This window comes from Lingula anatina, chromosome 5, assembly GCF_051362555.1.
Source record: "Lingula anatina isolate TDL-2025a chromosome 5, LinAna3.0, whole genome shotgun sequence".
Classification (NCBI taxonomy): Eukaryota; Metazoa; Brachiopoda; class Lingulata; order Lingulida; family Lingulidae; genus Lingula; species Lingula anatina.
The window spans coordinates 9871162-9885347 of record NC_141771.1 but is presented as its reverse complement, the minus strand read 5'-3'; the positions used below and the strand labels follow the sequence as shown (position 1 = coordinate 9885347).

General features: G+C 35.8%; 2 protein-coding genes across 5 annotated transcripts in view; one reads left to right on the top strand and one right to left on the bottom strand.

Annotated features, from left to right (window-relative positions):
* Window positions 1-45: 45 nt before the first annotated feature.
* LOC106150740 (alkaline ceramidase 2) lies at window positions 46-4383 on the bottom strand. Its single transcript, XM_013523720.2, has 3 exons — window positions 4234-4383; window positions 2638-2863; window positions 46-2260 (listed from the first exon to the last, which is right to left on the bottom strand). Exons 2-3 carry the CDS (start codon window positions 2794-2796, stop codon window positions 1610-1612), a joined length of 810 nt encoding a protein of 269 aa, XP_013379174.2. The 5' UTR covers window positions 2797-2863; window positions 4234-4383; the 3' UTR covers window positions 46-1609.
* A 156-nt stretch (window positions 4384-4539) lies between these two features.
* LOC106150737 (UPF0415 protein C7orf25 homolog) overlaps window positions 4540-14186 on the top strand; it is a 38558-nt gene continuing 28911 nt past the window's right edge. The window contains exons 1-2 of one of the 4 annotated variants that reach the window (XM_087012731.1): window positions 4540-4669; window positions 6778-6905. In XM_087012731.1, coding sequence (XP_086868857.1) covers window positions 6780-6905 — 126 coding nt within the window. In that variant the 5' untranslated portion in view covers window positions 4540-4669; window positions 6778-6779. Of the gene's footprint in view, window positions 4753-5875; window positions 6214-6777; window positions 6906-13465; window positions 13541-14186 lie in introns of those variants that run through there. The other 3 variants (XM_087012732.1, XM_087012733.1, XM_087012735.1) reach the window with 3 other exon arrangements.

The following is a 14186-nucleotide window of genomic DNA, read 5'->3' as shown; positions in this document are numbered from 1 at the left end:
CAGTTTTTTTTTCAGTCAGGAAAGAAATAACACAAAACTGACAAGTGATTTTAGCAATTAAAGAATAATATTTATTGTTAGAATAAATTATTTCATAAATATTCCAGTAGAACTTTGTTCCTTAAATAGTGACAAATTTCAGTTGATTTTATGGTTTCAGCTTGTCACTGACAAATATTATAAATAATTTCTAGACTTGGTAACTACTCATTTTCCCTGAAAATGCTGTAGATAATATGAGAAAAATTTAGTGGAAACTCAAACATATTATGCTTACTTCATGTATATAGATTATATAGTATATAGATTAATATTAAATACAAATAAATAATGAACGATGAGCGTAAACCTGTCAACAACCTTTGGACTATAATACTTATAATAATTTAAAGGGGATAATATAAGCACAGGATTATATATCTAGGCACTAGCATATAGGTAAAAAGATCAATAGTCCAAATAGTTAAATGGTTACTGCGTATAATGAAAAAGAATGCTAACATTAATTCTCTTAAAATATAGAACAAAATATCACAAGAGAAAATAATTCAATGTTTCACAATAAGTTGCTGATATAATATACAATGACACAAAACTGAATACAAGTGAATGAAAATTCTTTTTGTGCATGAAGTTCACAGAAAAAAAGACGGCTTGAGATATTGGTGAAAAACTGGAGATTCTTTAAAATCCAGGATTTGTAGAATTTTTTTCCATCACACCTTAGTCTCAATTCCCATATCTTACTACTTTTTCTCTCCACCTTCTCAAAACCAGTAGTTACTTTTTGTTTTAGTCATGTACTATGATGTTTCTTTTGAAAACTTAGTGAAAATTGCATGCTTGCATGAATGACTTTAGTTTTTTATATATGATAACTTCTTTAAATATATTACCTTCTGTAAATGGCTGTTTTTAGTGTCTTCAATCTCCTTATTATATGTTCATATAGTTAATACACATGCAGCTGTTTTCTGTTTTTGCCAGTACAATGTTTTAAATCTTTTCTTCCACCAGTAAACTATGTAACAAAACACTAAAGAAGACATTTGGCAAAACAAATCCACAATGAACTCCCAAAACAATTGAGCAGTTGGTAAATATGGCAAACAATATATAGCATACTTATAATTCCACTCATTGCAAATTAACCACTTTGTTCACTCAGCTCTAAACAGCATTTCTTATGCATTAATCTTGCGTGAAAATTTTCTCAACTATACAATCTCTCTCTCTCTCTCTCTCTCTCACACACACACACACACACACACTGTAGAAAGTATTAAGACTCCAACTTGAGCAACAGCTTCTGGACTTTTCAAATTATGCAGAAATATTGAGAACCATATATCAGTCTCATGCTTGCAACAGTTTTGATTTCATGAACGTAGAGAAATATAGAAAGAAGTGCGTAAATGTTGTAGAAATACTGAACTTCCCTAATGATATTTGACTAGTTTTTTCCTCTGCATACATTTCTGTATCTTTAGAAATAGACTCTATAAATATCTTAGTTCAGATATAAGAGTATTCTGCATACATATCTGCAGTTTCATAAATAGGACAGTCTCTTAAATATTATCATAATTTAGATATTAAAGTAATACACCTATATAGAACTGTGCTTGATCTTGGTGACTGGTTTTAGCAGGGTGATGTAGGGCACTCCCCAGAAATCCCAGTGATTTTTAGGCCAGTACTTAAGTACAGGCATCTGTTCTGGGATTTCTTCAACGACATCGAAATACGCAAACAGCACACAAGCGGTGTACGATGCAATGAAGATAAGGATATGCCATGCGCAATGGAGATATGGGAAATGCAGGGAGGACCACACATCGCAGAACATGCGATCGTTGATCCAGCATGTGACTGCGAGGAGCCAGAGGACGCCACAGCGGATGCCAAGGCTGCGGACCCTGCGACACTGGGTCCTCCATAGCTCCGTGCATAATAGCATAGTAGCTGGGATGCCAAATAACATGAGAACAAAGGCATTTACTTCTGGCATGACACAGGCTAACCCTGAGCTTAGAGCAGTAAAACACATGAGAGCGACTTTGAAATTCCTACGGCTGTGTTGGAACACCAGAGGCAAGAGGCGTTTGGGAAACCACATCCCTAAGGCCGCCATCAAGACCCACAAAATGGCGATCTCATCTAGGAGTTGTCCCACAAGGCTGAGAGTGGCGTGGAAGTACGCAGAGCCTAGGCCGACTATCACTAACAAGCCCCACACTATGTTCACTTCCCATGTCACCTGAAAAAACAAATGTGGACAAAGTATCAGTTATCGTTATGCCCTCTGATTGTATGACAGGTTTGTGACAATGATTGTGACACAGTTTGTTTACAGGTGACAAGCTTCAGCAATCTGATGTTAGCATCCAGTGAACTATTTGAGCAGTAAACATTCAGCATCACAACAACTACAGTGAAATCATCCATCTCTGAAAGATAAAGTTGACAGATATCACATCTCACTTATCCAGCTAGCTTGCCCTGTCATACCTAACACAATATCCAAATATTAAATAAGTAAACTGAGGTGGAGGGCCTTTATACAATTTAAACAATTGCACGCCACTGTCACATCTAACACATTTTCTATAACACTGACACACCAAACGCACTCACCAGTCTAGCGTAATGTCTGAAGAGATATATCAACAATGGAGGGCCCACAATGAAAAGAGCATTGCTGATTGTGTTGAAGAACTCTGCTATGAAGGAGGTTATGTCATAGTTGGCCTCACACCAGTCAACATCTGAACTTCCCCTCTGAAACTCATGCATTGTGTTGACTGTCACAACCAACTGGCACAACTACCACAATGAGGTATCTGAAGCTTCTCTTTATGTCCTGAAATGAGACAGTTCTCAAATCACAGGTGTTTTTATAGTGATAAAGAACATAATAGGCTCTTAAAGGTCCAATGTACCTGATAACACGTACTTTCTATCTTTATTTCTGCAAAATAAGATAAAAAGTACTTTAAGTAAAGATAATAAATATCTGGAATATTATTTCTTTATCTTGTTTAAATTTTCATAAAATTAATAAAATCATAAAACAATGGAGGCACTTTTGCAACTCATTTAAATATCAATAATGGCTCTAATGTTATTTTCTACCTTGTTAATTTTTCAATGTGATACAGGAGAAAAAAACATTACATTATAATAATAACTGAAAGAAAATTAGACAAGTAAACAATGGAGGCACTTGTAACACTTGGTAAAATGATAAAACACTTGCTGTCAATGTGGGTTGTCTACATGCAGATAGTGCTGGTTCATTATCATAGCAAAACTGAGATAAAGATTAATGGGCAGATTATGTGTAAACTGAGGACTATACTATCATTTAACATTTATAACACTGAAGGAGCATGCTTTCAATTTGAAATAATTATCCTGATAAAATCAAATGACATAGGTGTGGGGCAGTTTAATTAAGACATTAAGATAATAAATAGTTGGTGGCATATCACTCCCATCCTAATAATGAAATTTCTGTATGCATTTGGGCCATATGTTGCCCATAGAATGAATATGAACCTGTTGATTCATGTATGAGGCAGCTATACAATGTTAAATATCTTAACATAATTAGCAACTAAACAAAATGCCAGTATCATAAATGTCAGTTCTGACCAAGAATTTCATACTGTATTAATTTTGTGAATGAAAAAAAACAAAAAAAAAACAAAAAAAAAAAAAAAAAAACAAAAAAAAAACAATCAAATCAAATCAAATAAATGAAAATAAAATAAATGAAACAGAAATATATTTAATTTACTTATATCACAAAGGTCTACATGACTGATAACCATCAGAATAAACTGACAGGATGACTGGACTATCAATACCACTGATACATGTACTTTAACTCTAACAGAATTATTTTCAAAATAAATACAACTAAATTTCATAAAAACAGTTAACATGCAGAACGATTTACAACCATATAATGACAGAAATCAGTATTTTTCTAACTGACACGGCGCGTGTAAATGTGACATTTTTAAGTAATTGCTTTCAAATTATTTTCATAGCAAATTTCAACAAAGGACCATTGTTTTGGATGACTGCCAAGACAAAATCACTGAAAAAACAACTATCGATTGGGCTTTTTGTGGTGATAAAATGGCTGAAAATTTGAAAATATAAATAGATTCATGCCCAAAGACGATGTACATCCGTTAGTCACATACTCTGACACCTACTTACCTGGACTGTTGACTTGTAAGAGGAAACCTGAGAGACAACGATTGTTTGACGTCTGAAATCTACAGCTTTTCACTGAACATCCGTCACTTCAACGTGTCTTTGTTTACGTCACATGACCCACTTTCTCTGTGCTAATGATTGTTGTCTGGAATGAAAAAATATGTTATGCTGATATATACAAAACTGATTGATTAAAAATTAATTATTAACATTATATTTTGTATATTTATTTAAATATTTTGGACTTTGTGGTATTTTGTTTATTTTTTGTATACAGAATGAATACAAAATTTGATCAAATCCGGTCCTATTTTCATACGTTACCGGATGTAGAAAGCATATGTTTCCACAGGAATGTTGCACGGGTGCATGTAACTCGTTCAGCTGATTGTGACTCATGAAATGATATGATAAGTCAAGTTCATAGCTTAAGAAGGTAAACGGTGTTACGTCGTCCTAATGCAACACTAATAGTGCAAAGCTAAAAACAAAGACCCACGCTATCCAGTGCAACTTATGGTACAGGGCACATTTTGTGACCATTTGCATCGCACCAGTGCAATTTATGGTACACAGTTATGCACTGGGCCACAAACGATTTTTACTAATGAAGTCAGAGTCTTGAAATTTACTGTAGATAGCTACATATCTGTGTATAAACCAACCGTTTGAAACTTTGAGCTGTATCATGCAAAGTAGTCCAAAAGTTACTCGAGTTATAGTTACACCATGACTGCATGGGTTTGCAGAACCATTTTCTAGAACTAGCCAAAAGTTGTCCACTTGATTTTTAGTCCCCAAATATTGCCACTCGAACTTTGTCACATAATATACAAAGAGCTGGGCATGAACAAGCAAATTTAATTTGGGCTCTTGGACTATCCCAAGAAGAGTTATATGCATGTGTATTAGACAAAAATGCTTAGGATAAACTAGCACGAAAATTCATGCGTTAAGGGGCCTGCACACGGTGAGCATTTGGCGCGCGCCACTTGCGCTGCGCTGTTTTCTCATCGTTTGCGGGGGTATTTTGGTGAGATTTTTGCCTTTCGCACGGCTTAGCAAAATATCTCACGTGTTTGATATTTTTGGTCTCTTGAGGCATATGTCTCAGCGTGTGCGGGGTGCAAGCGCCGATTGCTCAAGTCATGCCAACAATGCGCATGTGCCGGTAGCTGGAAACAAACAAAAATGGCAGCTCCCAGCGAAGTCAACAAAAATGTACACAGTTATAGTTAGTCTGATTGATTAACGTGGTCACCATTTTCCATTACTATCAGAAAAAACAACAATATGTAATGTTTCCTTAAACACATGATATCCCACAGTTCACAGTGTGTCCGCTAGGGGCAGGCTGGGTGGCACCTCTGCTGAGCAAAGAGCGCAGCGTTTGGCTCAGCGCAAGTGGCGCGCGCCAATTGCTTACTGTGTGCGGGGTGCTTTAGCACTCCCATTGACGACTCTGATATGTACTGTCTCCGTGTTAGGGCGTATTCCCAGAGCTTTTAGATTGATCTATCCCCATGGGGAGTCTCACTAGATTACTGTCAGATAATCCAGCTTAAATGTCCGTCCCGCCTACTACAAGCTGTAAGGGGGTAATTAACTTTCGTGCTCCCTCGCCTGATAGGCAATAGGAGTGCTAACGCATGAATTTTCGTGCTAAGGATAAACGAAAGGAGATCTTTGATAGAGATTATTTGTAATCGGCAGAAATTAAATGGATTGGTCACTTTATGAGGTATCATGGACTGCTTGGGGGGGGGGGGGGTCATTGAAGGCAGGTTAAATGGTAAAAGAGGCAGAGTAAGAAAAGACGAAAAAGAAAGACAGTGTTTGACGGTAATTGGCATGAGAAGAAAGAAAACAACAGAACAGAGAGTTATGGTGAGATCAAAGGAAAGTTGAAGAATGGAATGGACGGTGTGGAAGATGCTGAAACTACCTTGTGACAGACAACCAAGAAGAAGATTAGGCAAAGTGAAGAATTGGAGTCCACAATTACATGCACTATGAAAAAAACATATTGATACAATGTATCTTGTAAAGTGTATTCACTAGATCTTGATCCTCTAGTCTCACTTAATTTCTATCTGAGCCATATTGAAGCTGTTTTTACTTTCAGACCTTTATTAGTGCTATTAGTGCCTACTGAAAGCTGTAAGGGGGTAATTAACTATAGTGCGCTCGGCTGACTGCAATTTAGCGTGAACCCCCAGGGAGTTAGGTCGATCTAAATCTTAATCCCTGGATCGATCTAATTCTCTGGGAATACACCCGAAGTTATAAAGATAAGCACTGATTGGTGGTTATGGTTATCAGTGACACATTAACTTCAATTAACTTAGTGTTCTTAACTTTCTCTAAAGTGTATAGTGTGAACTGATATTTCAAACATGTTTGGTAACAAGAAGTTGTCGGTAAATTGTGGTCAAGTACATCATGAATATTTTGTCGCAAATGTGTTGCTAGGAGTGTCGCATCTTATACACTATCATTGCTACCATTGTCACACCTAACACAATTGTGATTTCACTGTTTCAGATATGGCAGAGTTGGAGAGTCTTGTGACTCTGGCAGAAAGTCTCATAGACCGGTGCAGCAAGCTGTCTGTTCATGGCGCACCAAAGCTCAAGAAAAAATGCCAAGCAGAGCTGAATTTTTTACAAAAGGTAGAACATCATGTTACAGTATATTCATACATCCACCTGAAAAAAAAAAAGGAATTTGATGTGAATGTGAAAAACGTTTGCTAATTTCAATTAAAATATGAATAATTGACTATGTATGAAAATCAGAATGTATGATGATTTATAAAAATATGATTGAAAATTGTTTGGCGAGAGGAAGGTTTGTGTAGTGCACTGAATACTCAAGTTACAATCATGCGGTTATTAATTTCTGGAAATTTTATTTGTACGAGGTTTCAAAATTATCTTTATTAATAATTGGTCAAACCAGTGGTGAAATAACCTAAATGGAGCTTATCAAAGTCACGTTCTCACGAATGAATTACTTATCAGCTCACACAAGTTTATTTGCGCTGGATAATTATGGAATACGTATCTTTCCTAGGTATTGATTATTCTGATCTTTGAAAGCATTGCTGGTCTGTATGATATCTGTGTGGTGGTGTGGTTTGAGTCTAATATGCTTTATTAATAACATGTATAGGTAGCCTATCAGAAACCAATCAAAAATTATTCATAGCAGAGTTGTATGTGCATTAAAAGCCATGTGTATTTTATCTGCATATGTGCACATACGTGTGTGTGTTTGTGTTTGTGTGCTTGAGAGGATTAGAGATAATTCTAATTGGTAGTTCACTGTCCTATACACGACAGTGTGACTTTCCCATAATGAACACAAAAAAAAACTAAGCTTTCTGGCTGACTTCATTTGAAACAAGATGCATTGACAATTCCTAGTAAAGCAGCTTTGTGCCTGCAGGATTTGTACTTTTAAAGTATCATACTAATTAATATGAGCTCAGTTACGCTGTGTAACATTCTCATAGCAGCTGGATCCTTGGGCTGTATTGAGATCTGTTCTTAGTGTTCATACCGCAGAGTAACCTGATAGTAATTAAGATATATTGTATCTTGGCACTTTGATGTCTGAAGCGCCGCGGGGCGTCCTAACTTGATAATGCGCCAAGCCACGGTGGAGATCTCCTCTCATGCATTTGTACCAAAGGCTAATTAATCTGGTCATTCACAGCCCTGACGACGTCCTATTTCCATTTCTGATTAGGCTGAATGGGTCCTTTGTGTGTCATTTGTGATTATCTAATATTGTCAGAAGAAAACCTGGCCCTAACCTTGTACCTTAATAGCTATAGTATTGATTTTATGATTTCTCTCTGGTGGAGACCAGATCTTTTTTTTTATTTTTTTTTTTACATTCAAATGAAACCAAGGAGGATGCATCATGAGATCTGATCTGGAAAGTGTTGCATGGACTGTTATCTTTTGGAAAGAAAGCAGTAAAGTAGAGTACTGTAAACTGGAGAACACTTTTAAGACTTGAACTTGAAGAGGGTCTCAAAATAAGAAATAAGAAAAAATTTGAAGTAGATGATAATGAAAGTAAAGAAAATTTAAAAAAATAAAAGCAATAGGGTAATAAGAACAAAATAGGAAAAAATCTTTTAAAATATTAGGACACCCAGATGTAGTTCCAATTCTTCACATTTCTATGAATCCATAACTACAGAATAAATGTGGTACCCACGAATTCATCCTTTGTAACTATTTTTAAAAAATATTTTGCTTGCACAAAAGCAAAACCAATGAAAACATTACCTCATTTGGCAGAAGGTGTAGATATGAAAACAAAATATTTATTTTTCTTTGTTCTTAAAAGCTAAGACCGTGAACAAATTAATGTTAACACCAATTTTTGGTTTGAATTCTTTTGTGAACTGGGCATGGAAAAAAGGTAGCCTTGATCACCAAAGTTCAAATTACGACTCCACAGTGATTCGCGCAGGTGTATTTATAAATTATTGTGATTTGTTCAATTAATGCCACCAGTGTCACCAGATCCTAGCTTCCTGTGTTGTTGGTCCCCATAAGTCTTTTAACATGCCTGACGATGTCTCACAAAAGTAATAACATGAACGCTGTTATTTGAAAAAAGAAAAAATGTTCACATGTTGCCCCAGAACTTTGTTAATTAATATGGTCACAATTAAGTTGTAGTACATCATGGTGATAGAATCCTGTCCTAGTCAAGGTGCTATTGGGAATTAACTAGCATATAAATGTTATCAGAAAATGTCAATACCTGGTCGTTTGTCTTGAATTCCTAGTTGTTGACATACTGTAGCTGTATTGTCGGAAGCTTGTTAACATAAATTTGAAGTAATTAATATTTGTGAACAGCTGCCTCATGTAAACAGATTCTTGAAAGTGGTATAACCATTATAACATTGGGTGTATGCATGTGGCAAATAAAAAGTGTTAATATTTGATTTCTGCTACCTTAATAAACCCATGCTTGTGACAGAAATAATATCCTCATTGTTAGCGGGATCTATACCAATGAACAGAAAAGATGATAAGATTTGATAACAGCTGCCTTGAAGTGTGATGTTCTTTAAACAAAAGTTGTAACCGTAAGATGTTATTGGCTGTATTTATGCAATACTAGATGTGCATAGTGAAAAAAGAAAGTTGATGGAACAGGATTGATGAAACATTTTCTTGAAACATGTTTTTACCTCATATTATTGGTTGGATTATTGAGCAGCTGTCTTTCCATTATTTTATATATATATTAAAAAATTACTGGAAACTTAATCTCCATCAATCCTGTATATTCAAAAGTGAAGAAAATATGTGCTATGGTACTTTTCTGACATTGTCAAAAGATACGTACCTATAGTTGTCAACAATTGGAGTAACTAGCATAAGATCTGGACCTATAATAAATTACAACCTGTGGTGCAAGTGCCTTGATTTGCAGAATGTTTGAAGAAGAAGATTGATTGCAATGTGTAATAAGAAATTAAGTAGCAGGGATCAACGAGTTAAAGACCTGCATTGCTGTACCACAGGTGAAAAGAATGAACAAGTTTGAAAATGTGTACGAAATGGCTTTGTGGTTACAAAGTGATCCGTGCTGTTTGGAGGCAGGAGGACTCTATGGTCGCATTCACAATGAGTGGAGCCAGGCCTCTCACACGCCTCCCCATGTGTCGTCCCAATGGAGCCGAGATTTAATGACTGTCCCCCTGCAGGGACGACGTTAGGGGAGGCGTGTGAGAGGCGGAGAGACTATTAAAAGATTAGGCGGTCTTTCTTTCATGTACGTCCGCCATATTTAGTCCCCAGGATTTGTAAAGCCTGGCTCAACTCGTTATGAATGCGATCTATGACTGCATAGTATTCAGAATAGTGGACTAACTAGTCCGTGGGTCAAATATGGTGTCCCACTAAAAAGCTTGCTGTCTAATCCGCTTATATATACACTGAATATAGCTTCCCCATGGGGAAGTATTCAAGTGGGTCGGCCATATTTGACCCTCGGACTAGTAAGTCCCGAGTTATAGGCCACTGTTCTGAATGTGGCCTAGAACTCGAGGAGAAACCATCAAACATGATTATTAATAAAATATTTTGATTGTTCTGTTGGAAATATTGGTTGTCAGTTGGGGACAAGGGAAACTCGATCAAAATGCCAGATTGCCCCTCCTAATGCAGCTAGGACACTTGGCAGCCATGTGCAGCATTTTAGTTGCTATTGATTTTCCTGTCAAATGAAATATGAAATGAAGAATGCTCTTCTCCATTGTGCAAATGGTAGTTTCTTATAACATTAGAACAAAATTAGTTTTCCATCACTAGTTTACTGAAATATTGTTCTGAGTCTGGTTTCTTAATATTTGATGAGAAAGGCATGTAGTATATATAGTGAATATAGAGTTAGACTATATATATATATATATATATATATATATATATATATATATATATATATATATATATATATATACTTTTATTTATTTATTTATTTGTTAGACTAACTTAAAGTTAGCCAATACAAATATTGCAAAGTATGGAAAAATAAAACGGAATTAAAGAGGTACTGTTTGAAATTTGTCGGTTATTGCCGTATAATAAATGTGCAATTAGGCATGAAAGTCAGCCCAAACTTGTTTAAGTGCTATAAAGACCACCAGATGACGGATTGATTTCACCAGTGTCCATGAAGTGATTCAATTGTCCAAGCCCCCATTTGGTGTACGGTATGCACTCTCAAAATTTGACCAACACGCTGTTCTAAATATTTACCTCGACAAGGAGGTTATGTTTTTGGTTCCGTTAGTTTGTGGGTTTCTTTTTCCGTTTGCAACATTTTGGAGTTCAATGAAATTTTCAGAAAAGGGCACAAATGGTCCAAGAGCAAAATTTGATCTTAACTCTATTCCAATGATGCGATTAATGATTAATTTTGATTAATTTTAATTTTGGTTAATTGTAAATTGAATTGGCCTGCCTTGGTAGAGGTCCTCACCCTCTGAGCACTTTTCTAGTTTGTCATGATTTTGATATGTGTGTCAAAAACTGGCCAAAAAAGTTGCAGCTTAGCTGCTTTCTTATTAGAACATCATATACTTTGCTGCTGAGATATCTTTTGATATCAAAACTTCTTTATTAACCACTAAGAAAAAAATGCATTGTGTGAAGCAATATGGTCAATCAGTGTGTAGGTTGTGTGAAGAGAGCAATAACCATAATGTCTTTGGCATTATTTTATGACTGTGGTTATTGGTTTCTGCAATCAAGATATAACTTCATTGTCAGACATAAGAGCAATAGAGTTTGTGTTAACTTTGTTATTTGGAATCAGGTATTGAAAGTAATGTAATATGATTCCCTTGGACACATTGTTAAAACCGAGTTTGCTTGGAACCATCATGGGCATCCTGATTGTGTGCGTATGTGTGTTTTGGTGCCAGTATCTTGATTTATGTGTTTTGACATTGTATATTTTTTCTTTCAGAAATAATGTAATTTCTACCATGTTTTTTGTGTGTGTATGTACAAAGTGTTCTGTGTCATTCTCTAGAGATTGCCTATGATTTGATTTCCTAGAAATTAATCACAAGCTCTGAGGCATGGTGTCCTCTGAGATGCACCGTGGCTCTGAGTGCCATTAGCTTTTTTCTCCTTTTGTGTTACGTACTAAATCGAACAAAGGAAAAACAAACAGACTGCACTTCATAATTGCTTCTATAAAAATCACCAGGCAGGTTAGAATTGCACTGGTTTAGCTGTAAATTTGGTTATTCATTAGTGAATGGTGAAGTACAGTATATCTGGGCCTATATATCTGTGCCTATACATATTTCAAAATACAGTTTACAAACTGGTGTAATATATGACAAATTGACATATGAGAAGAAATTCAAGCATAAAAGGGCGATTTAAGGGATCCTATTGACTACTTTATTTGTGCAATTTGTACTAGTATATGTCTATTTATTGTATTGTACAACTTGATTTGCTCTGTACTTTGGATTATGTAATGCATTTGGTTATTACCGTGCAATGGTAATTTGATTTAGTCCTCAGATCATGTTATGCAATTTGTTGGTTTTGCCATGCGTTAATGTGATGATCCGTTTATTATATTACATAATGTGATTTGTCTCAATTAAGGTCTAATGAGCAGCTTTTGGCCTCAATTGTTATGAGATAATGTACCCTGCTTAAAGTGGTGGCCAGACACAATGTAAGTCGTGTTTACAGTCAACTTGGATCAGCCCAATTCTGTTACTCCTCTATAATGGCCATGTGATTAAAATAAACTCACTTCATGGAGCCAGTTTAATCCTTCTGATGCCCCACCCACAGCTTTTGAAATTGAGTGAAGTTTGGTGGAAAAAGATGGTTGATTGAAAAGATTTCACTTTCTGGTACAGAAGATGCGTTCCCATTCAAGTTGTGATGATTTAACTTAATATTAGCATGTGTAATCTCAGCAGAACTTGAGATTATGATTAGGTCACCGGAGGGAACCAATCTTATCCCTATGTTCATCTACCAAGTACCATTTTAATTGATTGTCCTCCTGTGAGTGTTTTGTTCCCCTCCACTTTCACTGGCTGTAACTTGTAAATTCCGGAGGGTGTGATTATTGTTTTACATAAAAGTCAGGCTAAAAGTAGTCAATCTTTCAGAGTGGGAGTCTCACAGAAAACTGTTCTGCTCATTGTGAAAAGGGAAGTAAGTTTAAGCCACTGCATGCGTTCTCAACCTATGTTCCTCCTTGAAAATTGAACGTGTGATAGGCTTACTGCTTTAATCTTTCTTTCGCAGCATTCCCTTTGATCTACAAAAAGATAATATATCTGTGATCTTTGTCATTTTGCAGAACCTGGCTGTTCAAAATTTTCAAGGTTGTGTAATTTTCCAAGAGTTTATTGATTACTTTACCTTTGCTGAATTTACCAGTATACTCATTGCTGAGCATGCTCTTTTTGAATAGTCATAATGGCATGTTATTTTTAGATCCAAAGAAAACAGTTGATTTCTTTTGGACATAGCAATTTGTTCTCTACAATTGATAACCAATATTTTTTTTAGAATATTTGAAAGCACTAAATATTTCATCAAGCTGTTGCTCTTTAAAAGCAAAGAATAACCCTTTCCACAAAAGGTTCTAATTTTCTGACACAATCTGAGATTTAAGCGAATAAAGTTTGATTTATTTGTTTTTTTAGTCACAGGGGACTATCTATTTGTGGTTGGGCAGCCCCAGAAAGCTGATAGACCCAGCTGCAGGGTAAACTAATAAGGTAACAAGTTTGGAACACAAGCTTTTACCAAACTGCTAAATCAAATTAAAATGTCACATAAGCATTTTACTCATCAACCACAAACCTACGAAGAGTACTTTTGTTTTCAGGACTGCGATGCATGCCAATTAACACACTGACAGAGACACCAAATTGCTGCATGCTGTGCCCATAGTCGATTTAATTACCATGTCTGTAATGTAAAAATCAAGTTGTAAGGGTATGTTTCTAATGGTAACCCCCGTCCCAGGAGTCAGGAACTGTGTATTATTCATAAAAAAGTTGCGATGGAAGTTTTTTGGTGGTTGATGGGAAAAAAATCTCAATATGAGCATACAAAATTGGTATAAAGAGTGTAGGAGTTCCATTAGTTGGGTATTTGCCTTAAAATTCAAATCAGCTTTCAGTCTTTGGTTTAATTCTGAACTAGCAGTACTGGAAATCTTACTCATCTCACTGGGGAGACTTACATGCAATTCTCAGAATTCTCCATCACATAAGCACGTATCACCCCGGGCCTTGTATTACAAGATGGCTTTAGTTTTGAATCACAAAGAATGATATTTTAAGCACAAGTTAAGTACATAAACCACTTCTTGTTGAACTTATACCTGAGGACAAGTTAATCATTGTTTATCATGCTTTT

Excerpts from the sequence above, each read along its gene's own strand:
- LOC106150740 (XM_013523720.2), bottom strand. The coding sequence starts at position 2,796 with ATGCATGAGTTTCAGAGGGGAAGTTCAGATGTTGACTGGTGTGAGGCC. Across the intron at positions 2,261-2,637 it reads TCAGACATTACGCTAGACTG|GTGACATGGGAAGTGAACAT; the intron begins GTGAGTGCGTTT and ends TTGTTTTTTCAG.